Source organism: Ranitomeya variabilis, chromosome 6 (genome assembly GCF_051348905.1).
Source record: "Ranitomeya variabilis isolate aRanVar5 chromosome 6, aRanVar5.hap1, whole genome shotgun sequence".
Classification (NCBI taxonomy): Eukaryota; Metazoa; Chordata; class Amphibia; order Anura; family Dendrobatidae; genus Ranitomeya; species Ranitomeya variabilis.
In genome coordinates, this window is record NC_135237.1 from 20,044,822 (window position 1) to 20,069,844 (window position 25,023).

At 48.6% G+C, this 25,023-nt stretch overlaps 1 protein-coding gene across 1 annotated transcript; it reads right to left on the reverse strand.

Annotated features, from left to right (window-relative positions):
- Positions 1–738: 738 nt before the first annotated feature.
- LOC143783364 (uncharacterized) lies at positions 739–24,301 on the reverse strand. The gene is made up of 14 exons (XM_077271773.1): positions 24,109–24,301; positions 23,862–24,008; positions 8,722–8,801; positions 8,538–8,598; positions 8,339–8,461; positions 8,099–8,236; positions 7,694–7,915; positions 3,732–4,181; positions 3,418–3,624; positions 3,214–3,341; positions 2,991–3,130; positions 2,820–2,903; positions 1,853–1,924; positions 739–1,097 (listed from the first exon to the last, which is right to left on the reverse strand). Exons 3-12 carry the CDS (start codon positions 8,789–8,791, stop codon positions 2,859–2,861), a joined length of 1,584 nt encoding a protein of 527 aa, XP_077127888.1. The 5' UTR covers positions 8,792–8,801; positions 23,862–24,008; positions 24,109–24,301; the 3' UTR covers positions 739–1,097; positions 1,853–1,924; positions 2,820–2,858.
- Positions 24,302–25,023: the final 722 nt, after the last annotated feature.

Genomic DNA, 25,023 nt, shown 5'->3' on the forward strand with positions numbered 1-25,023 from the left:
TTCTGGCGTTCTCCCGGTGACTGGTGCACTTAGAGGGTGTCCCTATCATTGAGTTGCAGGAGATGCCAATGCAGATGTGTTACATGTCTGATGTAAGTTTATGGTTTAAAAAAACAAACAAAAGTCTTCTGTAGCCCACATACAACTACAACACAGCCAACCTAAATATCACTTTATTGAATGCAAAAGAAAGCTCAAACCGTTACAAATAATTATTCAAATAAGAGTATGTTTGCTCAGGCAAGTAATCCAGTGACACGGGATGTGCCTTATATAACAGCTCAGATTGGTGAAAAGGTTTTGTTGATCCAGGGAACTAGTCTGATTGCCGTATGTGGGGTCGGGAAGGAATTTTTTTCCCCATGGTGGAGCTTACTCTTACCACATGGGTTTTTTTGCCTTCCCCTGGATCAACATGTTAGGGCATGTTAGGTTAGGCTATGGGTTGGACTAGATGGACTCAAAGTCTTCCTTCAACCTTAATAACTATGTAACTATGATTCCTAGTCCATGGTCGCTTTTGCTCTGATGCCAACACTTGACAGTTTTGTTTTTTTTTCTCATCATTGCTGTTAGCCCTAGGCCTTAAAGCTTAGCAATTCTTTTAGTATAATAATAACAACAACAGCAGCATCATATAATCCAATATATGGATGTGTGGATGGGTCCCAAGTTTGAAGACACCCGTGAATATAAAAATATATATATATATAGTTACGCTTTACCAATACAAACATGTAGAATGAAAACCAATAGTTTATTAAACAAAAACAAAGAACAGCAACATGTACATTGTTTAAACAACTAAATTTCACCTGCAAAAAAAGTCAGAAGAATGGACTCAATTAAACGTTAATTCTAGTACTAGAAAAACTGCTACCTCCTTACAAAAAACTGCCACTTCTGAACTGGCGTTAAATGTAGTCATGATGCTCGGCTCCATTGAACTCAATGCCACACATTTCTGGAAGCTATGTTTTTCTATTACTAGAGTACCCACCTAATACACAACCAAAACTGAACTTTACAGTCGCTTCAGCATAACCACAGGGTTCATCCTCCATCCTGTCATCTGCGATGTCCTTGATTTTTCAGTTCTTTGAAGGAAAAATGAATAATGATATTACAACTGAAATACATGCATAAAAAAAAAACAACACACACTTCTAGCATACTGGCACTTAGCCAAAATGCAATAATACTTAACACAAATGCTGCAAGGTGTCACTATGCTTTAGGTTTTTCAGAAACGTGTCCTGGCTATCACATTAAAGGGGAGCTCTGGTGGCAGGACTTTTTTTTTTTTCCAATGTTGCCCTCTATCCATAAGATAGGGGACAACTAACTGATCTGTGTGGGTCCTGCTGCTGGCACCTGCACCGATCATCAGCACTACGCACAGACATGACAGAGCTAGGAGCAGGAGCTGTGATCTCCGGCTTATCCTGTGATGTGCATGGGTCTACCATTATTTTCTATGAATACACGTCAATCTTGCATGGACAGTGCGAGTCCCAGCAGCGGGACCTGCGCCAATCAGCTAGTTATCCCCTATCCTATGGAATGAATAGGACTCAACTCTGAAAAAAATATCCCGCCTCCAAAGTTCCCCTTTGAGGGAACACACACACACACACACACACACACACACACACACACACACACACACCAGTTTGAGATGCGAGTTTGACACTGCAGCCAATGTTCTATGGAATTTTGAAATGACATACAGGTGCACTTTTCAACGTTTCATACAATAGAATTATCTGCAGTTTCAGACTCAGTGGCTTCTGTAGCTGGTCTCTACAACTACAGTGAGAATTTAATATAAATAGAAGTGTTGAATAGTTACCTTGATGAGCTCCTTTCTCTTAACTGCTTCTGCCTCGATCGCGTTTCCATGTGAAAGGAAGGTACATGTGCCCTAAAATGAATACAATAGTATTAAAGCTGATAATGAGTGCATCCATTAGCTTAAAAAAAAAAAAAAAAAAAAAAAGGGGCGAAGCCAGCGCTGCTTGTGGTCAGAACGCAGTACATAAAGTGCACATGCACATATTAATTTCTAACTGTATTTCAAAAACAGACATTTAGCAAACAATTGATCAATTCTTTGAGCCATCCCGCCACGTCAAGGCTATTCTCATAATGGGGCAGTCCTACTCTACGTGTTTTACATTTGCTGTGCCACTACGGCTTCCTAAAAGCAAGACCATATTAGGTAAGAGCTGTACCTGAAGCATTACTGAGTAACTCCCATGGTGCCAGAAGGGGCAAGCACAGAAAAAGGTCGACCAGGTCCAGATTGACATTTCAGGTCCAACCCACACCCCAGCACCACAGATAAAGCATGAGACAGGCCAAGGCACAGGTGCACAATCAAACAGAACCTGGGGCAGGGCAGGGCTGCTGCATGTGTGTACAGCAGCCTAGAGCAATCATAATGAACACAGAGAGAATGGCGCACATGGCCCAGCGCGCACGGCAACAGTGGTGGTCAACCACTAACCAATGTCTAGGCAAAAAAAAGGGGGGGAGCCAGCGCTGCTTATGGTCAGAACGCAGTAATGGCACAGCAAATATAAAACACGTAGAGGAGGACTGCCCCATTATGAGAATGCCATGACATGGCGGGGTGGCTCAAAGAATTTATCAATTGTTTGCTCAATGTCTCTTTCTGAAATACAGTTAGAAATCAATATGTGCATGTGCACTTTATGTACTGCGTTCTGACCATAAGCAGCGCTGGTTTCTCTCCCCTTTTTCTTTTGCCATCCTTTAGCTTGGTACCATGGTACTGGAGTAAAAGGTCTATTCACCTTGCACTCGAATACTCTTCATCGCTATCCAAGTCAGAGTCAGCTGCCTGGTCTATTCTTCCACTGGTGCTCTGTTCTGCAGCCCTTCAGGGGAGTCGAGAAAAAAAAAAGCATTAGTGTTTGTCAACTTTATTTCAAAGCAGGTATTATTTCCATTTCACAATAAAATACCTGGAGGTGCTGGCTGTGGTTCATATCATTGGTTACGTTGTAAATCGCATTCCCTTTAGTGGACAAAAAAAAAATGGATCTTCCGGATTTTCGGTACTGCTCAGTACAGGTCGCACATGTGTAAAATGCACATTGAACCACTTTAAAGGCAAAAAAATAGAATTATGATGTGACTGAAAAACTCACATTCCAACTTTGCAGTAAGGAGACTGAGAAAGCCTACCTCTTCTTCGGTTGGAGTCAACACAAAGCTGGCCACTTGTTGTGTTGAAGTCTTGTGTTCCTTGACCCGATGACCACAAAGGCTTCTCCTTTATACTGATGCTGAATCCTCTCCTTCCACTCAATAACCTACGAGTCAGGAGATGGGCAAGTTGAACAACAAGTGTCACTTAAGAAAACAGGACAAACTAGAGGAGGTGGTTACTTAGTCGTATGTTGTACTACTCCTGGTCTTTGTCCGTGCTTCAGCACTAGGAGGCACTCCAGGTAATTAAGGATTTGCAGTTGTTGTTCTTTAACTTTGCTCCCTGCACGAATCTTTCTGAGACACTTCAAAAAATCCAGTTTGGCGACATCCAGAATTTTCTGAGCCTCCGCTGCGGTCATTGTTAAAGTATTCAATGCTTTATATCTAAGAAAAAATTAAAACATATGAAGTGAGTTCATCTGAAAACCCGGAGGGGGATTAAGTATTTATTGTTAGGAAATATACACAAATCATAATAGCTCATAACTCACCTTTTGCCAACAACCTCCTTTGAAATCCCTTTGGACAGGCTAGTCTGTAGGTCTTTTGTCACCCCTTTGAATATTTTGAAGGAATTATACAATTCCCTGTTCTCATGCGCCAGATTGGTTGCCCTGAGTTGATGGTGTATGAACCTCTTCAGATGCTTCAAGTAGTTAAATATTGTCTGGGATGCGAGCTTCAAATCTTGTAGCTTGTTAAAAAATGAGATAGCCCTCTCGATGTCCAGCACAAAGTTCAAGGTCACCTGCACTGGGTCCATAAAGTAAAGGAATCTTGCGACGTTCTCAACTTCTTGCTTGTAGTTTTGAACACGCAAAGTATTTTGTAAATAATCAGCAAACCTTTGCAAGATAGGATGAGTTAGCGAATGACGCTTATAAAGACCTGCAGTCTTCATCTTTTTCCTGACATCAGTTGACCATTTTGTCTGCAGAATTCTATAATTTTGGAGGAAAGAACAGCAAGCCAACGTTGAGATATTTTAGAAACCATAAGGGTATGTGTCCACGTTCAGGATTTGGTCAGGATTTTCCATCAGTATTTGTAAGCCAAAACCAGGAGTGGGTGATAAATGCAGAAGTGGAGCATATGTTTCTATTATACTTTTCCTCTAAGTGTTCCACTCCTGGTTTTGGCTTACAAATACTGATGTAATAATGTTAGTAGTGTGTATGTGGAAAATTTGGCCGCTGTAGCTGCTAAAATAAAGGGTTAAATGGCGGAAAAAATTGGCATGGGCTCCCGCTCAATTTTCTCCGCCAGAGTGGTAAAGCCAGTGACTGAGGGCAGATATTAATAGCCTAGAGAGGGTCCATGGTTATTTGCCCCCCCGTGGCTACAAACATCTGCCCCCAGCCACCCCAGAAAAGGCACATCTGGAAGATGCGCCTATTCTGGCACTTGGCCACTCTCTTCCCATTCCCGTGTAGCGGTGGGATATGGGGTAATGAAGGGTTAATGCCACCTTGCTATTGTAAGGTGACATTAAGCCAGATTAATAATGGAGAGGCGTCAATTATGACACCTATCCATTATTAATCCAATTGTTTTAAAGGGTTAATAAAACACACACACACATGATTAAAAAGTATTTTAATGAAATAAACACAGCGGTTGTTTTAATATTTTATTGCTCTCTCAATCCATTTGAAAACCCTCGCTTGGCAAAATAATAAACGCACAAGATACATACCCTCTGGTGAACTGTCACGTCCAACGAGGTAATCCATCTGAAGGGGTTAATTATTTTACAGCCAGGAGCTGCGCTAATGCACTCGCTCGTGTATGTAATCCCCGGGGAATGAAGGAAATCTGAGTGATCTGTACTTCCACCAGAGGGCGCCTCACCGCAACTCAATGTAAGTACAGATCACTCAGATTTCCTTTTATTACCCGGGGGATTACAGACACGAGCGAGTGCATTAGCGCAGCTCCTGCCTGTCAAATAATTAACCCCTTCAGATGGATTACCTTGTGGGACCTGACAGATCCTCGGATGGTATGTATATTGTTGGTTTATTATTTTGCCAAGCGAGGGTCTTCAGGTGGATTGAGAGAGCAATAAAATATTAAAACAACCGCTGTGTTTATTTCATTAAAATACTTTTTAATAATGTGTGTGGTTTTTTTAACCCTTTCATACAATTGGATTAATAATGGATAGGTGTCATAATTGACGCCTCTCCATTATTAATCTGGCTTAATGTCACCTTACAATAGCAAGGTGGCATTAACCCTTCATTACCCCATATCCCACCGCTACACGGGAGTGGGAAGAGAGTGGCCAAGTGCCAGAATAGGCGCATCTTCCAGATGTGCCTTTTCTGGGGTGGCTGGGGGCAGATGTTTGTAGCCAGGGGGGGCCAATAACCATGGACCCTCTCCTGGCTATTAATATCTGCTCTCAGTCACTGGCTTTACCACTCTGGCGGAGAAAATTGCGCGGGAGCCCACGCCAATTTTTTCCCGCCATTTAACCCTTTATTTTAGCAGCTAGAGCGGCCAAATTTTGCACATACACAATACTAACATTAGTAGTGTGGAATATGCAAAAAAAAAGGGGATATGAGATGGTTTACTGTATGTAATCATGTCTCATATCCTGTCGGGTTTGTGCAGGAGAAATGAAAAGCCGGCAATTGAATTACCGTATATACTCGAGTATAAGCCGACCCCCCTAATTTTGCCACAAAAAACTGGGAAAACTTATTGACTCGAGTATAAGCCTAGGGTGGAAAATGCAGCAGGTACCGGTGAATTTCAAAATTAAAAATAGATACTCCATACCGTTCATTATGGCCCCATAGATGCTCCACATAAAGCTGTGCCACATATAATGCTCTGCACCGTTCATTATGGCCCCATAGATGCTCCAAATAAAGCTGTGCCATATATATAATGCTCTGCACCGTTGCCCCATAGATAGCTGTGCCATATATATAATGCTCTGCACCGTTGCCCCATAGCTGTGCCATATAGTGCTCTGCACCGTTGCCCCATAGCTGTGCCATATAGTGCTCTGCACCGTTGCCCCATAGATGGCTGTGCCATATATATATAATGCTCTGCACCATTGCCCCATAGATAGCTGTGCCATATATATAATGCTCTGCACCGTTGCCCCATAGCTGTGCCATATAATGCTCTGCACCGTTGCCCCATAGCTGTGCCATATAGTGCTCTGCACCGTTGCCCCATAGCTGTGCCATATAATGCTCTGCACCGTTGCCCCATAGCTGTGCCATATAGTGCTCTGCACCGTTGCCCCATAGCTGTGCCATATAGTGCTCTGCACCGTTGCCCCATAGCTGTGCCATATATATATAATGCTCTGCACCGTTGCCCCAGAGATGCTCCACAAAAATCTGTGCCATTGCTGCTGCTGCTGCAATAAAGTAATAAAACACATACTCACCTGTCTTGCTTGCAGCTCCTCAGCGTCCCGTCGTCTCTCCGCACTGACTGATCAGGCAGAGGGCGGCGCGCACACTATATGTGTCATCGCGCCCTCTGACCTGCACAGTCAGTGCAGAGAGACGCCGGGAAGATGGCGCGGCGCCCGGCGGGTGGAACGAGGACAGGTGAATATGTGATACTTACCTGCTCCCGGCGTCCTGCTCCTTCCCCCGGACAGCTGGTCTCCGGATGCCGCAGCCTCTTCCTCTATCAGCGGTCACCGGCACCGCTTCATTAGAGAAATGAATAGGCGGCTCCGCCCCTATGGGAGGTGGAGCAGCCTATTCATTTCTCTAATGAGCGGTCCCACGTGACCGCTCAGGGGAAGAGGCTGCGGGGGGAGCGTCAGGAACGCCGGGACTAGGTGAGTATATGACAGTCCTCACCCGCCGACCCCACCACCGATCATGACTCGAGTATAAGCCGAGAGGGGCACTTTCAGCCCAAAAATTTGGGCTGAAAATCTCGGCTTATACTCGAGTATATACGGTACCGGCTTTTCACATATATCGCGCTGAATGAAATATAAATACAGAATATATATATGTGTGTCTCAATGACATATATATATATATATATATCTCTATTTATCTATCTATATATATATATACTGTATATATGTTTTACCGAACATTTGAGCACATAAATCCATTAGATGTCGGTTTTGCAAGCCTGCGAGAAAATCTCGCAGTACGGATGCCATACGGATTACATACGGAGGATGCCATGCGCAAAATACGCTGACACACCCTGCCTACGGATCACTATTTTGGGAACATTTCTCCGTATTACGGCCATAAAAAACGGACCGTATTGTCTTACGCTGAGTGTGACGCCGGCCTAATAGAAACACATGCGCCAATTCTGCATTTATCACCCACTGCTGGTTTTGGCTTACAAATACTGACGTAAAATCCTGACCAAATCCTGATGCAATCCTGAACGTGGACACATACCCTTAGAAGCCATGAAAATATATTACCCATAAACTAACTTTTGGGTTCGCGAATCCAAGGTACTGGGTCCCTCTTCATCCTCATTTTCCATTGCTGAAGAGTCATCCGTTTCTTCTGCGAGATGCACAGGTGCTTGTCCCGGGCCCACACAGGTAGGTATGTCTGCAGGTGCTTGTCCCGGGTCCGCACAGGTAGGTATGTCCGCAGACACATCTTCAGAAGCCTCGACTGGATCACCAATGTTGCTGTCACAGGATTGGCTGGAAGAGATTGTTAGCAGTTTATCCTTTACAAGACATTATTAGATATAAAAACAAAAAAACTTGGGCACGTATCCTTCCCGTGTACATACACTGCAACAGGTACCAGGGGTGAGTGAATCAACATGCACAGCTGCATAAAGCTAAGAAAATTCCCCCCACCCCCAATTTATATACTCTGACCTCACGCAAATCTCTCCGACTTGGATACTTCCGATAGGCTCGTCATTCTCCCATCTGTCACCAAAGTCTTCAGGGTCCATAGGGGGTGGAGATCCCGCCACACCGTAGGGACTGACAGTTGGCGACTGTTGGAGCATCCTGTAAAATGATAAACACACACAGACACATATACTTCCTGTGTATATACACCGCAACAGGTACCAGGGATGAGTGAGGCCAAGAGCACATATGTATTCTAACCTCAAGCTCTCTTGGAAATTGCATTCTCTATCCTGCCCGTCATCCATAGGGGCTGGAGATCCCTCCGTAGGTGCTTGCTCAGTACTGGTGGAAGGTGTCTGTGTCTCTACATCTCGGACAGTCCTGTAAACTATAAAAAGCCAATTGATTACCGGACAAGTAGATATTCGAGGCATAGGTCGACAAAAAGGGGACATACCTGGCCGTTGTCTTGTTTAACACAAGGAATCCTCTATTCTCCAGGAAAGGAACCACGTTCTCTAAGGACCCAAGAGACATTATGTCTTCATACTTGATGGTCCCTCCCTTTGATGCAATTTTCATGAGGTTCTGCCTCGCGATTGCCAAAGTAGCTTTTCTCTGGTCGTCCGTGTCAAACCTACCACACCGCCGCCTGAGATGTTTGGCGAGTATGGTTGTTACTCTGTGGCAGTTGGGACAGGTCATGGGCATCCTAGACAACCTATTAAAAAAGAAATGCAAGGTTTGTAATGCAGCGTTGGAATTATAAAGGCTAAGTCACATTTGTGATGTGAACTTGCACCTTAAAATTTGGTGTGAATTTACTGTCTACTAATGGCCACTGCTTCACTCTACCCAGGTCAAGGCACTCTCCATCTCCTCCTTCATAGCTGATCATGTGACCAGCAGCGCCAGGACTCGTGGAAAGTGCGGCAGCAGCAACATGTCCCCCTGCCCCTTGTAACCGAGTCCCTGATTCCTGCCTGCCCCTTCTGAGAGACAGCAGGGGTCCCTCCTGAGTATTGATACTTTACTTTGCATTCGCCTTCAGGTTACATGGCAAACACCTGCTATCAGCGTCTCTTTAACATGGTGTGCCTTCTGAGAGATGGCAGAGGTCCCTCCTGAGTAGTGTTGAGCGATACCGTCCGATACTTGAAAGTATCGGTATCGGATAGTATCGGCCGATACCCGAAAAGTATCGGATATCGCCGATACCAATACAAGTCAATGGGACACCAAGTATCGGAAGGTATCCTGTATGGTTCCCAGGGTCTGAAGGAGAGGAAACTCTCCTTCAGGCCCTGGGATCCATATTAATGTGTAAAATAAAGAATAAAAATAAAAAATATTGCTATACTCACCTCTCCAACGCAGCCTGGACCTTGCCGATGTAACCGTCAGCTTCCGTTCCTAAGAATGAGCGCTTGAAAGACCTTAGATGACGTCGCGGCTTGTGATTGGTCGCCTGGCGGTCACGTGACCGCTCACGCGACCAATCACAAGCCGCGACGTCATCTAAGGTCTTTCAAGTGCTCATTCTTAGGAACGGAAGCTGCCGGTTCCCTCGGTGAGGTCCAGGCTGCGTCGGAGAGGTGAGTATATCAATATTTTTTATTCTTTATTTTACACATTAATATCGATACCGATTACCGATATCACAAAAGTATCGGATCTCGGTATCGGAATTCCGATACCGCAAATATCGGCCGATACCCGATACTTGCGGTATCGGAATGCTCAACACTACTCCTGAGTATTTATACTTTACTTTGCATTCACCTTTAATAGACATACATGTACAAGAACAGATGAGACCTACAAATTTGGATTAGAATTGCGATTCCTACCCTGCTTCTCCAGAACCGCAAGTCACAGCAACCTGAGCCATAACAGTCAATTGGCTCCGTATGCAGAATGGCATTCATTTAGGACTTTGAAATTCTTACACTCTCAGTAATAAATGTGAGGAATGGGAGGCAGCTACCCAGACTAGCTACGATATGTGGTTCCAGAGAAATTGGCCCAAAACAGTGACACCAGCTTACCAAAACACTTTCCAATGTTTCACCTTTAACCCCTTAATCCCGTATGACGTACTATCCCGTCAAGGTGACCTGGGACTTAATTCCTGGTGACGGGATAGTACGTCATAGGCGATCGGCCGCGCTCACGGGGGGAGCGCGGCCGATCGCGGCCGGGTGTCAGCTGCATATCGCAGCTGACATCCGGCACTATGTGCCAGGAGCGGTCACGAACCGCCCCCGGCACATTAACCCCCGGCACACCGCGATCAAACATGATCGCGATGTGCCGGCGGTGCAGGGAAGCATCGCGCAGGGAGGGGGCTCCCTGCGGGCTTCCCTGAGCCCCCCGCAGCAACGCGATGTGATCGCGTTGCTGCGAGGGTCTTACCTCCCTCCCTGCCTGCTCCAGACCCGGATCCAAGATGGCCGCGGATCCGGGTCCTGCAGGGAGGGAGGTGGCTTCACAGAAGCCTGCTCAGAGCAGGCACTGTGAAGCAGCCTGCACTTCTCTCAGATCGGTGATCTGTCAGAGTGCTATGCAAACTGACAGATCACCGATCTGTATTGTCCCCCCCTGGGGCAAAGTAAAAAAGTAAAAAAAAAATTTTCCAAATGTGTAAAAAAAAATAAAAAAAAATATTCCAAAATAATGAAAAAAAATAAATAAATATTATTCCCATAAATACATTTCTTTATCTAAATATATAAAAAAAAACAATAAAAGTACACATATTTAGTATCGCCGCGTCCGTAACGACCCGACCTATAAAACTGGCCCACTAGTTAACCCCTTCAGTAAACACCGTAAGAAAAAAAAAAAAAAAAACGAGGCAAAAAACAACGGTTTATTATCATACCGCCGAACAAAAAGTGGAATAACACGCGATCAAAAAGACTGATATAAATGACCATGGTACCGCTGAAAGCGTCATCTTGTCCCGCAAATAACGAGCCGCCATACAGCATGATCAGCAAAAAAATAAAAAAGTTATAGTCCTGAGAATTAAGCGATGCAAAAATAATTATTTTTTCAATAAAATAGTTTTTATCGTATAAAAGCGCCAAAACATAAAAAAATGAGATAAATGCGGTATCGCTGTAAGCGTACTGACCCGAAGAATAAAACTGCTTTATCAATTTTACCAAACGCGGAACGGTATAAACGCCTCCCCCAAAAGAAATTCATGAATAGCTGGTTTTTAGTCATTCTGCCTCACAAAAATCGGAATAAAAAGCGATCAAAAAATGTGACGTGCCCAAAAATGTTACCAATAAAAACGTCAACTCGTCCCGCAAAAAACAAGATCTCACATGACTCTGTGGACTCAAATATGGAAAAATTATAGCTCTCAAAATATGGTAACGCAAAAAATATTTTTTGCAATAAAAAGCGTCTTTCAGTGTGTGACGGCTGCCAATCATAAAAATCCGCTAAAAAACTCGCTATAAAAGTAAATCAAACCCCCCTTCATCACCCCCTTAGTTAGGGAAAAATAAAAAAAAAGTATTTATTTCCATTTTCCCATTAGGGCTAGGGTTGGGGCTAGGGTTAAGGCTACAGTTAGGGTTGGGGCTAAAGTTAGGGTTAGGGTTTGGATTACATTTACGGTTGGGAATAGGGTTGGGATTAGGGTTAGGGGTGTGTCAGGGTTAGAGGTGTGGTTAGGGTTACTGTTGGGATTAGGGTTAGGGGTGTGTTTGGATTAGGGTTTCAGTTATAATTGGGGGGTTTCCACTGTTTCGGCACATCAGGGGCTCTCCAAACGCAACATGGCGTCCGATCTCAATTCCAGCCAATTCTGCGTTGAAAAAGTAAAACAGTGCTCCTTCCCTTCCGAGCTCTCCCGTGTGCCCAAACAGGGGTTTACCCCAACATATGGGGTATCAGCGTACTCAGGACAAATAGGACAACAACCTTTGGGGTCCAATTTCTCCTGTTACCCCTGGGAAAATACAAAACTGGGGGCTAAAAAATAATTTTTGTGGGAAAAACAAAGATTTTTTATTTTCACGGCTCTGCGTTATAAACTGTAGTGAAACACTTGGGGGTTCAAAGTTCTTACAACACATCTAGATAAGTTCCTTGGGGGGTCTAGTTTCCAAAATGGGGTCACTTGTGTGGGGCTTCTACTGTTTAGGTACATTAGGGGCTCTGCAAACGCAATGTGACGCCTGCAGACCATTCCATCTAAGTCTGCATTCCAAATGGCGCTCCTTCCCTTCCGAGCCCTCCCATGCATCCAAACGGTGGTTCCCCCCACATATGTGGTATCAGCGCACTCAGGACAAATTGGACAACAACTTTTGGGGTCCAATTTCTCCTGTTACCCTCGGGAAAATACAAAACCGGGGGCTGAAAAATATTTTATGTGGGAAAAATTTTTATTTTTATTTTTACGGCTCTGCATTATAAACTTCTGTGAAGCCCTTGGTGGGTCAAAGCGCTCACCAAACATCTAGATAAGTTCCTTAGGCGGTCTACTTTCCAACATGGTGTCACTTGTGGGGGGTTTCTACTGTTTAGATACATTAGGGGCTCTGCAAACGCAATGTGACGCCTGCAGACCATTCCATCTAAGTCTGCATTCCAAATGGCGCTCCTTCACTTCCGAGCCCTTCCATGCGTCCAAACGGTGGTTCCCCCCCACATATGGGGTATCAGCGCACTCAGGACAAATTGGACAACAACATTTGGGGTCCAATTTCTCCTGTTACCCTCGGGAAAATACAAAACTGGGGGCTAAAAAATAATTTTTGTGGGAAAAAATTTTTGTTTTATTTTTACGGCTCTGCATTATTAACTTCTGTGAAGCCCTTGGTGGGTCAAAGCGCTCAAAACACATCTAGATAAGTTCCTTAGGGGGTCTACTTTCCAAAATGGTGTCACTTGTGGGGGGTTTCAATGTTTAGGCACATCAGTGGCTCTCCAAACGCAACATGGCGTCCCATCTCAATTCCTGTCAATTTTGCATTGAAAAGTCAAACGGTGCTACTTCCTTTCCGAGCTCTCCCATGCGCCCAAACAGTGGTTTACCCCCACATATGGGGTATCAGCGTACTCAGGACAAATTGTACAACAACTTTTGGGGTCCAATTTCTCCTGCTACCCTTGGAAAAATACAAAACTGGAGGCCAAAAAATAAGTTTTGTGGGAAAAAAAAGATTTTTTATTTTCACGGCTCTGCGTTGTAAACTGTAGTGAAACACTTGGGGGTTCAAAGTTCTCACAACACATCTAGATAAGTTCCTTGGGGGGTCTAGTTTCCGATATGGGGTCACTTGTGGGGGGTTTGTACTATTTGGGTACATCAGGGGCTCTGCAAATGCAACGTGACGCCTGCAGACCAATCCATTTAAGTCTGCATTCCAAATGGCGTTCCTTCCCTTCCGAGCTCTGTCATGCGCCCAAACAGTGGTTCCCCCCCACATATGGGGTATCAGCATACTCAGGACAAATTGGACAACAACTTTTGGGGTCCAATTTATCCTGATACCCTTGTAAAAATACAAAACTGGGGGCTAAAAAATCATTTTTGTGAAAAAAAAAAAGAATTTTTATTTTCACGGCTCTGCGTTATAAACTGTAGTGAAACACTTGGGGGTTCAAAGTTCTCACAACACATCTAGATAAGTTCCTTGGGGGGTCTAGTTTCCAATATGGGGTCACTTGTGGGGGGTTTGTACTGTTTGGGTACATCAGGGGCTCTGCAAATGCAATGTGACGCCTGCAGACCAATCCATTTAAGTCTGCATTCCAAATGGCGCTCCTTCCCTTCTGAGCTCTGTCATGCGCCCAAACAGTGGTTCCCCCCCACATATGGGGTATCAGCATACTCAGGACAAATTGGACAACAACTTTTGAGGTCCAATTTATCCTGATACCCTTGTGAAAATACAAAACTGGGGGCTAAAAATCATTTTTGTGAAAAAAAAAAAGAATTTTTATTTTTACGGCTCTGCATTATAAACTTCTGTGAAGCACTTGTTGGGTCAAAGTGCTCACCACACATCTAGATAAGTTCCTTAGGGGGTCTACTTTCCAAAATGGTGTCACTTGTGGGGGGTTTCAATGTTTAGGCACATCAGGGGCTCTGCAAACGCAACATGGCATCCCATCTTAATTCCAGTCAATTTTGCATTGAAAAGTAAAATAGCGCTCCTTCCCTTCCGAGCTCTTCTATGCGCCCAAACAGTGGTTTACCCCCACATATGGGGTATCGTCGTACTCAGGACAAATTGCACAACAACTTTTGTGGTCTAATTTCTTCTCTTACCCTTGGGGAAATAAAAACATAGGGGCGAAAAGATCATTTTTGTGAAAAAATATGATTTTTTTATTTTTACGGCTCTGCATTATAAACTTCTGTGAAGCACTTGTTGGGTCAAAGTGCTCACCACACATCTAGATAAGTTCCTTAGGGGGTCTACTTTCCAAAATGGTGTCACTTGTGGGGGGTTTCAATGTTTAAGCACATCAGGGGCTCTCCAAATGCAACATGGCGTCCCATCTCAATTCCAGTCAATTTTGCATTGAAAAGTCAAATGGCGCTCCTTCCCTTCCGAGCTCTGCCCTGCGCCCAAACAATGGTTTACACCCACATATGGGGTATCAGCGTACTCAGGACAAATTGCACAACAATTTTTGAGGTCCAATTTCTTCTCTTACTCTTGGGAAAATAAAAAATTGGGGGCGAAAAGATCATTTTTGTGAAAAAATATGATTTTTTATTTTTACCGCTCTGCATTATAAACTTCTGTGAAGCACTTGTTGGGTCAAAGTGCTCACCACACATCTAGATAAGTTCCTTAGGGGGTCTACTTTCCAAAATGGTGTCACTTGTAGGGGGTTTCAATGTTTAAGCACATCAGGGGCTCTCCAAATGCAACATGGCGTCCCATCTCAATTCCAGTCAATTTTGCATTGAAAAGTCAAATGGCGCTCCTTTCCTTCCGAGCTCTGCCATGCGCCCAAACAGTGGATTACCCCCACATATGGGGTATCAGCGTACTCAGGACAAATTGTACAACAAATTGGGGGGTCTATTTTCTCCTGTTACCCTTGGTAAAATAAAACAAATTGGATCTGAAATAAATTTTGTGTGAAAAAAAGTTAAATGTTCATTTTTATTTAAACATTCCAAAAATTCCTGTGAAACACCTGAAGGGTTAATAAACTTCTTGAAATTGGTTTTGAGTACCTTGAGGGGTGCAGTTTTTAGAATGGTGTCACACTTGGGTATTTTCTATCATATAGACCCGTCAAAATGACTTCAAATGAGATGTGGTCCCTAAAAAAAAAATGGTGTTGTAAAAATGAGAAATTGCTGGTCAACTTTTAACCCTTATAACTCCGTCACAAAAAAAAATTTTGGTTCCAAAATTGTGCTGATGTAAAGTAGACATGTGGGAAATGTTACTTATTAAGTATTTTGCATGACATATGTCTGTGATTTAAGGGCATAAAAATTAAAAGTTGGAAAATTGCGAAATTTTCAAAATTTTTGCCAAATATTCATTTTTTTCACAAATAAACTCAAGTTATATCGAAGAAATTTTACCACTATCATGAAGTACAATATGTCACGAGAAAACAATGTCAGAATCGCCAAGATCCGTTGAAGCGTTCCAGAGTTATAACCTCATAAAGGGACAGTGGTCAGAATTGTAAAAATTGGCCCGGTCATTAACGTGCAAACCACCCTCGGGGCTTAAGGGGTTAAAAGGGATTTTTCATCAGGTTTTTGCTACCTCATCTGAGAGCAGCATAATGTAGGCAGAGACTCTGAATTCAATGAGAAATCACTCAGATTGGCAGCTACGGCCGTTCTGACACAACTAAAGTTTTTATAAACAGAAAAGAAGCAGAATTGAAGAGCTGTCACTCCCCCACACCAGGCTCTTAATAGAGAGATTTTTAGTGCAGACACAAGCGCCTCTGGTCAGACACTGTTAAATCACTGTCAATAGCTGGAAGATAAAGATAACAAAAAACACACATTGTAGACAGACAGTGAGATCGGAAGTTTTTCAACTCCTGCAGCATGCTGCCTTCAGGTTACATGGCAAACACCGGCTGACAGCATCCCTTTAACATGGTGTGCCTTCTGAGAGATGGCAGAGGTCCCTCTTGAGAGGCAGCGGATGTCACTCCTGACTACCTATAGTTTACTTTGCATTCACCTTTATGCTCTGTGCACACGTTGCAGATTTGGGTGCAAAATTTTCTGCACAAAATCTGCATGTCCTGGCAGAAAACGCAAGGGTAGATTTGATGCCTTTTTCTTGTGGATTTTCTGCATTTTTGTTGCAGATTTGCTTCGGATTTCATGCGTTTTTTACTCCTGCAGATTTCTATAATGGAATGGGTGCAGAAACGCTGCAGAACTGCACAAAAGAAGTGACATGGTCCTTTTTTGAATCGGCTGCGTTTTCAGTGCAGTTTTCTGCACCATTAGCAAACATTTTTTTTGCCATTGATTTACATTGTACTGTAAATCACTTGCAGATCTGCAGCGTTTCTGCGCGGGAAAAAAACGCAGATCCGCAAGTGATTTATAGTACAATGTAAATCAAGGGCAAAAAAAATAAATGCCGTGCTAATGGTGCAGAAAAATGTGCACGGAAAACGCAGCTGATTTAAAAAAGAACAATGTCACTTCTTTTGTGCAGTTCTGCACCCATTCCATTATAGAAATCTGCAGGGGTAAAAAAGAAGAAATCCACACAAAAATCGGAAACGTGTGCACATAACAAAAAAAAGGCACAGATTCTGACCTGCATTTTCTGCCAAGAAATGCAGAACCTGCACAGAAAATTACACAGTCAAATCTGCAAAGTGTGCACATACCCTAAGACATACATTGATGTGTGCCACAACATAGTGTTTTCACACCATGTGCGGACCCAGCCAAACACAAACAAACTGTGATCACAAGAGAAAGTGGGATCAACTCATGCACATTAGGAAGATAAACACTGCTGGGGGTTTGTAATATACTTAAGGTACAGTTACACTAAACGATTTACCAACAATCACGACCAGCGATACGACCTGGCCGTGATCATTGGTAAGTCGTTGTGTGGTCGCTGGGGAACTGTCACACAGACCGCTCTCCAGCGACCAACGATGCCGAAGTCCCCGGGTAACCAGGGTAAACATCGGGTTACTAAGCGCAAGGCCGCTCTTAGTAACCCGATGTTTACCCTGGTTACCATTGTAAATGTAAAAAAAACCAAAACACTACATACTTACATTCCGATGTCTGTCACGTCCCCCGCCGGCGGCTTCCTGCACTGACTGTGTCAGTGCCGGCCGTAAAGCAGAGCGGTGACGTCACCGCTGTGCTCTGCTTTTACTTTACGGCCGGCGCTCACAGTCAGTGCGGGAAGCCGCCGGCGGGGGACGTGACAGACATCGGAATGTAAGTATGTAGTGGTTTTTTTTTTACATTTGCAATGGTAACCAGGCTAAACATCAGGTTACTAAGCGCGGCCCTGCGCTTAGTAACCCGATGTTTACCCTGGTTACAAGCGAACACATAGCTGGATCGGTGTCACACACACCGATCCAGCGATGACAGCTGGTGATCCAGCGATGAAATAAGGCGCTGGACTTCTAGCTCCGACCAGCGATGTCACAGCAGGATCCTGATCGCTGCTGCGTGTCAAACACAACGAGATCGCTATCCAGGACGCTGCAACGTCACGGATCGCTGTCGTTCTCGTTGGAAAGTTGCTCAGTGTGACGGTACCTTTACTCTTTTGCTGATGAAGATGCCATTGTATCCACGTGTGTGTCAAGGCTTGAATGAGCTATGAATGAGCTGTTTGTAAACTTCCCACAAAAAAGGGGCATGTTTTAAAAATCTATTGTTTACAAGCCTTTACATTGGTCCCCCATTTAGACTCCTCCCTCCAATGAATCTCAGACTACAGTAGGCTGTGATTGCTTAATGACACATAAGGGCATGTTCTAGAAGAATCTATTCCATACAAGCCATACTATTGGTCCCCCATTTTTACTCCTCCCTTCAATGAATTAAAGGCGAAATGCTGCATTAAATCGAAGAACGACAAACATGCAGAAACCAAGCACGCCGCTGTTTTTCTGGTGAAATTCTCTATACGATTGACATATCACACGCTGGGCAAAGACGTCTCATACCCCCCCCACCCCAAATGTCAAAATGGCCGACATTTTCATATTTTTGCTGGATAACTCTGCAGACTAAGCGCTCAGCTATTAGCCATTTTAGGGGTTGAAAGCCAAGGAAATTCCCCAGATTTTAAGACCCGTTTCGGACGGCTTCGGTTGCGGTTTCGGATAGATGAGGCCGTGACTGTGAGCTCCCCTTCAATGCCAATTGTCATGTTGAGAGCTCTTACAGCCTCTGACAACCTGCCCCCAGGCTCCCACAGCCTCTAACAACTTGCCCCCAGGCTCTTCCAGACTCTGACAACCTGCCCCGGGCTCTTCCAGCCTCTGACAACCTGCCCCCAGGCTCCGAAAGCCTCTGACAACCTGCCCCGAGCAATTCCAGCCTCTGACAACCTGCCCCAGGCTCTTCCAGCTTTTGACAACCTGCCCCCAGGCTCCGACCGCTTCTGACAACCTGCCCCCAGGCTCCGGCAGCCTCTGACAACCTGCCCTGAGCAATTCCAGCCTCTGACAACCTGCCCCGGGCTCTTCCAGCTTCTGACAACCTGCCCCCAGGCTCCGACCACTTCTGACAACCTGCCCCAGGCTCCGACCTCTTCTGACAACCTGCCCCCAGGCTCCGACCGCTTCTGACAACCTGCCCCGAGCAATTCCAGCCTCTGACAACCTGGCCCGGGCAATTCCAGCCTCTGACAACCTGCTCCCAGGTTCCAACAGCCTCTGACAACCTGCCCCCAGGCTCTTCCAGCCTCTGACAACCTGCCCCCAGGCTCCAACCGCTTCTGACAACCTGCCCCCAGGCTCCGACCGCTTCTGACAACCTGCCCCGAGCAATTCCAGCCTCTGACAACCTGCCCCGAGCAATTCCAGCCTCTGACAACCTGCTCCGGGCTCTACCAGCCTCTGACAACCTGCCCCCAGGCTCTGACCGCTTCTGACAACCTGCCCCCAGGCTCCGACAGCCTCTGACAACCTGCTCCGGCCTCTACCAGCCTCTGACAACCTGCTCAGGCTCCGATCGCTTCTGACAACCTGACCCCAGGCTCCGACAGCCTTTGACAACCTGCCCCGGGCAATTCCAGCCTCTGACAACCTGCCCTGGGCTCTTCCAGCTTCTGACAACCTACCCCCAGGCTCCGACAGCCTTTGACAACCTGCCCCGAGCTATTCCAATCTCTGACAACCTGCCCCCAGGCTCCGACCGCTTCTGACAACCTGCCCCCAGGCTACGACAGCCTCTGACAACCTGCGCCGGACAATTCCAGCACCTGACAACCTGTCCCCAGGCTCTGACCGCTTCTGACAACCTGCCCTCAGGCTCCGACAGCCTCTGACAACCTGCCCCGGGCTCTTCCAGCCTGACAACAGTGAGACAGCGAGCAACGAAATGAGCGTCTTACTAGACACCACACAAGGCAAATGCAAGGTAAAGCCGAGTCCCGTCCCGCAAGAGGGACCCGAGTCACGCTGGTGGGACGTATGCAAGGTAAAGCCGAGTCCCGTCCCGCAAGAGGGACCGGAGTCCCTCTTGCGGGACGGGACTCGGCTTTACCTTGCATTTGCCATATGTAGTGTCTCAGAGGCTGGAGGAGGGTCACTGAGGGCCCGGAGTCAGAGGCTGGAGGAGGGTCACTGAGGGCCCGGTGTCAGGGGCTGGAGGAGGGTGACAGGGGCTGGAGGAGGGTGACAGGGGCTGGAGTCAGGGGCTGGAGGAGGGTGTCAAGGGCTGGAGGAGGGTGTCAGGGGCTGGAGGAGGGTGTCAGGGGCTGGAGGAGGGTGTCAGGGGATAGAGGAGGGTGTCAGGGGATAGAGGAGGGTGTCAGGGGATAGAGGAGGGTGTCAGGGGCTGGAGTCAGAGGCTGGAGGAGGGTGTCAAGGGCTGGAGGAGGGTGTCAGGGGCTGGAGGAGGGTGTCAGGGGCTACAGGAGGGTGACAGGGGCTGGAGTCAGAGGCTAGAGGAGGGTGTCAAGGGCTGGAGGAGGGTGTCAGGGTCTGGAGGAGGGTGTCAGGGGCTGGAGGAGGGTGTCGGGATAGAGGAGGGTGTCAGGGGATAGAGGAGGGTGTCAGGGGATGGAGGAGGGTGTCAGGGGATGGAGGAGGGTGTCAGGGAATGGAGGAGGGTGTCAGGGGATGGAGTCAGGGGCTGGAGGAGGGTATCAGGGGCTGGAGGAGGGTGTCAGGGGCTGGAGGAGGGTGTCAGGGGCTGGAGGAGGGTGTCAGGATGGAGATGGGTGTCAGGGGCTGGAGGAGGGTGTCAGGGGCTGGAGGAGGGTGACAGGGGCTGGAGTCAGAGGCTGGAGGAGGGTGTCAAGGGCTGGAGGAGGGTGTCAGGGGCTGGAGGAGGGTGACAGGGGCTGGAGTCAGGGGCTGGAGTCAGAGGCTGGAGGAGGGTGTCAGGGGCTGGAGGAGGGTGTCGGGATAGAGGAGGGTGTCAGGGGATAGAGGAGGGTGTCAGGGGATGGAGGAGGGTGTCAGGGGATGGAGTCAGGGGCTGGAGTCAGGGGCTGGAGGAGGGTATCAGGGGCTGGAGGAGGGTGTCAGGGGCTAGAGGAGGGTGTCAGGGGCTAGAGGAGGGTGTCAGGGGATGGAGGAGGGTGTCAGGGGATGGAGTCAGGGGCTGGAGGAGGGTATCAGGGGCTGGAGGAGGGTGTCAGGGGCTGGAGGAGGGTGTCAGGGGCTGGAGGAGGGTGTCGGGATGGAGATGGGTGTCAGGGGCTGGAGGAGGGTGTCAGGGGCTGGAGGAGGGTGACAGGGGCTGGAGTCAGAGGCTGGAGGAGGGTGTCAAGGGCTGGAGGAGGGTGTCAGGGGCTGGAGGAGGGTGACAGGGGCTGGAGTCAGGGGCTGGAGTCAGAGGCTGGAGGAGGGTGTCAGGGGCTGGAGGAGGGTGTCGGGATAGAGGAGGGTGTCAGGGGATAGAGGAGGGTGTCAGGGGATGGAGGAGGGTGTCAGGGGATGGAGTCAGGGGCTGGAGGAGGGTATCAGGGGCTGGAGGAGGGTGTCAGGGGCTGGAGGAGGGTGTCAGGGGCTGGAGGAGGGTGTCAGGGGCTGGAGGAGGGTGTCAGGGGCTGGAGGAGGGTGTCGGGATGGAGATGGGTGTCAGGGGCTGGAGGAGGGTGTCAGGGGCTGGAGGAGCGTGACAGGGGCTGGAGTCAGAGGCTGGAGGAGGGTGTCAAGGGCTGGAGGAGGGTGTCAGGGGCTGGAGGAGGGTGACAGGGGCTGGAGTCAGGGGCTGGAGTCAGAGGCTGGAGGAGGGTGTCAGGGGCTGGAGGAGGGTGTCGGGATAGAGGAGGGTGTCAGGGGATAGAGGAGGGTGTCAGGGGATAGAGGAGGGTGTCAGGGGATAGAGGAGGGTGTCAGGGGATAGAGGAGGGTGTCAGGGGATGGAGTCAGGGGCTGGAGGAGGGTGTCAGGGGATGGAGTCAGGGGCTGGAGGAGGGTATCAGGGGCTGGAGGAGGGTGTCAGGGGCTGGAGGAGGGTGTCAGGATGGAGATGGGTGTCAGGGGCTGGAGGAGGGTGACAGGGGCTGGAGGAGGGTGACAGGGGCTGGAGTCAGAGGCTGGAGGAGGGTGTCAAGGGCTGGAGGAGGGTGTCAGGGGCTGGAGGAGGGTGACAGGGGCTGGAGTCAGGGGCTGGAGTCAGAGGCTGGAGGAGGGTGTCAAGGGCTGGAGGAGGGTGTCAGGGGATGGAGGAGGGTGTCAGGGGATGGAGGAGGGTGTCAGGGGATGGAGTCAGAGGCTGGAGGAGGGTGTCAAGGGCTGGAGGAGGGTGTCAAGGGATGGAGGAGGGTGTCAAGGGATGGAGGAGGGTGACAGGGGCTGGAGTCGGGCTGGAAGAGGGTGTCAAGGGCTGGAGGAGGGTGTCAAGGGATGGAGGAGGGTGTCAAGGGATGGAGGAGGGTGTCAAGGGATGGAGGAGGGTGACAGGGGCTGGAGTCAGGGGCTGGAGGAGGGTGACGGGCTGGAGTCGGGTGTCAGGGGATGGAGGAGGGTGTCAGGGGATGGAGGAGGGTGTCAGGGGTTGGAGGAGGGTGTCAGGGGTTGGAGTCAGAGGCTGGAGGAGGGTGTCAAGGGCTGGAGGAGGGTGTCAAGGGATGGAGGAGGGTGTCAAGGGATGGAGGAGGGTGTCAAGGGATGGAGGAGGGTGACAGGGGCTGGAGTCAGGGGCTGGAGGAGGGTGACAGGGGCTGGAGTCGGGCTGGAGGAGGGTGTCAGGGGCTGGAGGAGGGTGTCAGGGGCTGGAGGAGGGGGGTCAGGGGCTGGAGGAGGGGGGTCAGGGGCTGGAGGAGGGGGGTCAGGGGCTGGAGGAGGGGGGTCAGGGGCTGGAGGAGGGGTGTCAGGGGCTGGAGGAGGGGTGTCAGAGGGGTGTCAGGGGCTGGAGGAGGGTGTCAGGGGCTGGAGGAGGGTGTCAGGGGCTGGAGGAGGGTGTCAGGGGCTGGAGGAGGGTGTCAGGGGCTGGAGGAGGGTGTCAGGGGCTGGAGGAGGGTGACAGGGGCTGGAGGAGGGTGACAGGGGCTGGAGGAGGGTGACAGGGGCTGGAGGAGGGTGACAGGGGCTGGAGTCAGGGGCTGGAGGAGGGCGTCAGGGGCTGGAGGAGGGCGTCAGGGGCTGGAGGAGGGCGTCAGGGGATGGAAGAGGGCGTCAGGGGATGGAAGAGGGCGTCAGGGGATGGAAGAGGGCGTCAGGGGATGGAAGAGGGCGTCAGGGGATGGAAGAGGGTGTTTAGGGGCTGGAGGAGGGTGTCAGGGGCTGGAGGAGGGTGTCAGGGGCTGGAGGAGGGTCACTTAGGGGCTGTGGCAGAGCCTGTGGCATGCTGCAGGGGCAAGTAAAGGGGGGCTGTGGAGGCTGTGTGTCTCTGAGTGGCAGAGAATGCTGGCTCTGAGTGGCAGAGAATGCTGGCTCTGAGTGGCAGAGAATGCTGGCTCTGAGTGGCAGAGAATGCTGGCTCAGAGTGGCAGAGAATGCTGGCTCAGAGTGGCAGAGAATGCTGGCTCAGAGTGGCAGAGAATCCTGGCTCAGAGTGGCAGAGAATGCTGGCTCTGAGTGGCAGAGAATCCTGGCTCAGAGTGGCAGAGAATCCTGGCTCAGAGTGGTAGAGAATCCTGGCTCAGAGTGGCAGAGAATCCTGGCTCAGAGTGGCAGAGAATCCTGGCTCAGAGTGGCAGAGAATCCTGGCTCAGAGTGGTAGAGAATGCTGGCTCAGAGTGGCAGAGAATGCTGGCCCTGAGTGGCAGAGAATGCTGGCTCTGACACTGAGGGCCTTGTGTGGCAGTCACTGAGGGCCTGGTGTGTGATAGCCTGTCAGAGCCTGTGGTGTGCTGCAGGGGCCAGTAAAGGGGGGCTGAGGGAGTCTGTGGGCCTGGTATGGGGCTGTGGAGGCTGTGTAGCGCTGTAGAGGGGGTCGTGTGCGCTGTAGAGTGGGTCGTTTGCGCTGTAGAGGGGGTCGTGTGGCGCTGTAGAGGACCACAGAGCCACACAGCCCCCTGGTGTGACTTCCCGAGTGCCATGACAGCTGACTGTATATACATGTATACACATACATGTATGTACATGTGCCATGACCGCTCCTTAGACCGTACATACATGGACTGTCACTTACCCAAACCGAGGATGAAGAGGCTTAGCTGCTCCACATGATGATGGAGGCCGGAGAGCAGTGTTCCTCCATAGCGATGTCGTCCATTAGGGAAACTTGGGAGTCCTTGTCCCGCCAGTTCTTGAGCCAGTGTCCACGATGCCTTGTTACCTATTTGAAAAAAAAAGGGAATTATTGAATTTTTAAATAATTTTTATTCTAAGCCCTATAAATTCTACTGGTACATTAACCCCTTCTTCCATGAGCGTACATTCCCAGCAGACACACAGCAAGCGGGCGACTGTCCCAAGAGCTTCCTGTGGGTGACGCTCTGTTAACCTACTGAGACACAGGGAAAGAAAAAAAATTAATAAGGGAAATATTGTATTTTATAACTAGTGTTCATAGCAGTAACAACACAGCCCCCCTAACCCTCCCCTGACCCCACAGGGACTGCCTGTACCCCCGCCATGCCCCTCAGTGTTGACCCCATACGCTGTGCTCGGCTCCCCCTCCCCCTACAGAGACAGCCTGTCGGAGGCCGTGAGAGCCTATCTGTCGGAGGCCGTGAAAGCCTATCTGTCGGAGGCCGTGAGAGCCTATCTGTCGGAGGCCGGAGAGCAGTGTTCCTCCATAGCGATGTCGTCCATTAGGGGAACTTGAAGTCCTTGTCCCGCCAGTTCTTGAGCTAGTTTAGTGTCCACAATGCCTTGTTACCTATTTGAAAAAAAAAGGGAAAAAAAGGAAATTATTGAATTATTTTTATTCTAAGCCCTATTATTTCTACTGGTACATTGTACATTAACCCCTTCTTCCACGAGCGTATGTTCCCAGCAGACACACAGCGAGCGGGCGACTGCCCCAAGTATTACCTACTGAGAGACAGGGAAAGAAAGAACAATAATTAATAAGGGAAATATTGCATTCATAATTAGTGTTCACAGCTGAGTGACTGTGCTCAGCTCCCCCTAACTCTCCCCTACCCCACAGGGAATGCCTGTACCTCGCCATGCCCCCCACAGCTGACCCTATACACTGTCCTCACCTCCCCCTGCAGGGACCCCGTCTCCCCCGCAATGCCCCCCACAGCTGACTCCATACACTGAGCTCAGTGGCTGTGGCTCTGTCCCTCCAGGGACAGCCTGTCTCCCCCGCAGTGCCCCCCCATACACTCTGCTCAGCTCAC

Coding starts and splice junctions, on each gene's coding strand:
- LOC143783364 (XM_077271773.1), bottom strand. CDS start 8,791: ATGCCCATGACCTGTCCCAACTGCCACAGAGTAACAACCATACTCGCC. Junction 3,625..3,731: donor AAGGAGGTTGTTGGCAAAAG/GTGAGTTATGAG, acceptor ATTTTTTCTTAG/ATATAAAGCATTGAATACTT. Junction 3,131..3,213: donor TGACTCCAACCGAAGAAGAG/GTAGGCTTTCTC, acceptor TTGCCTTTAAAG/TGGTTCAATGTGCATTTTAC.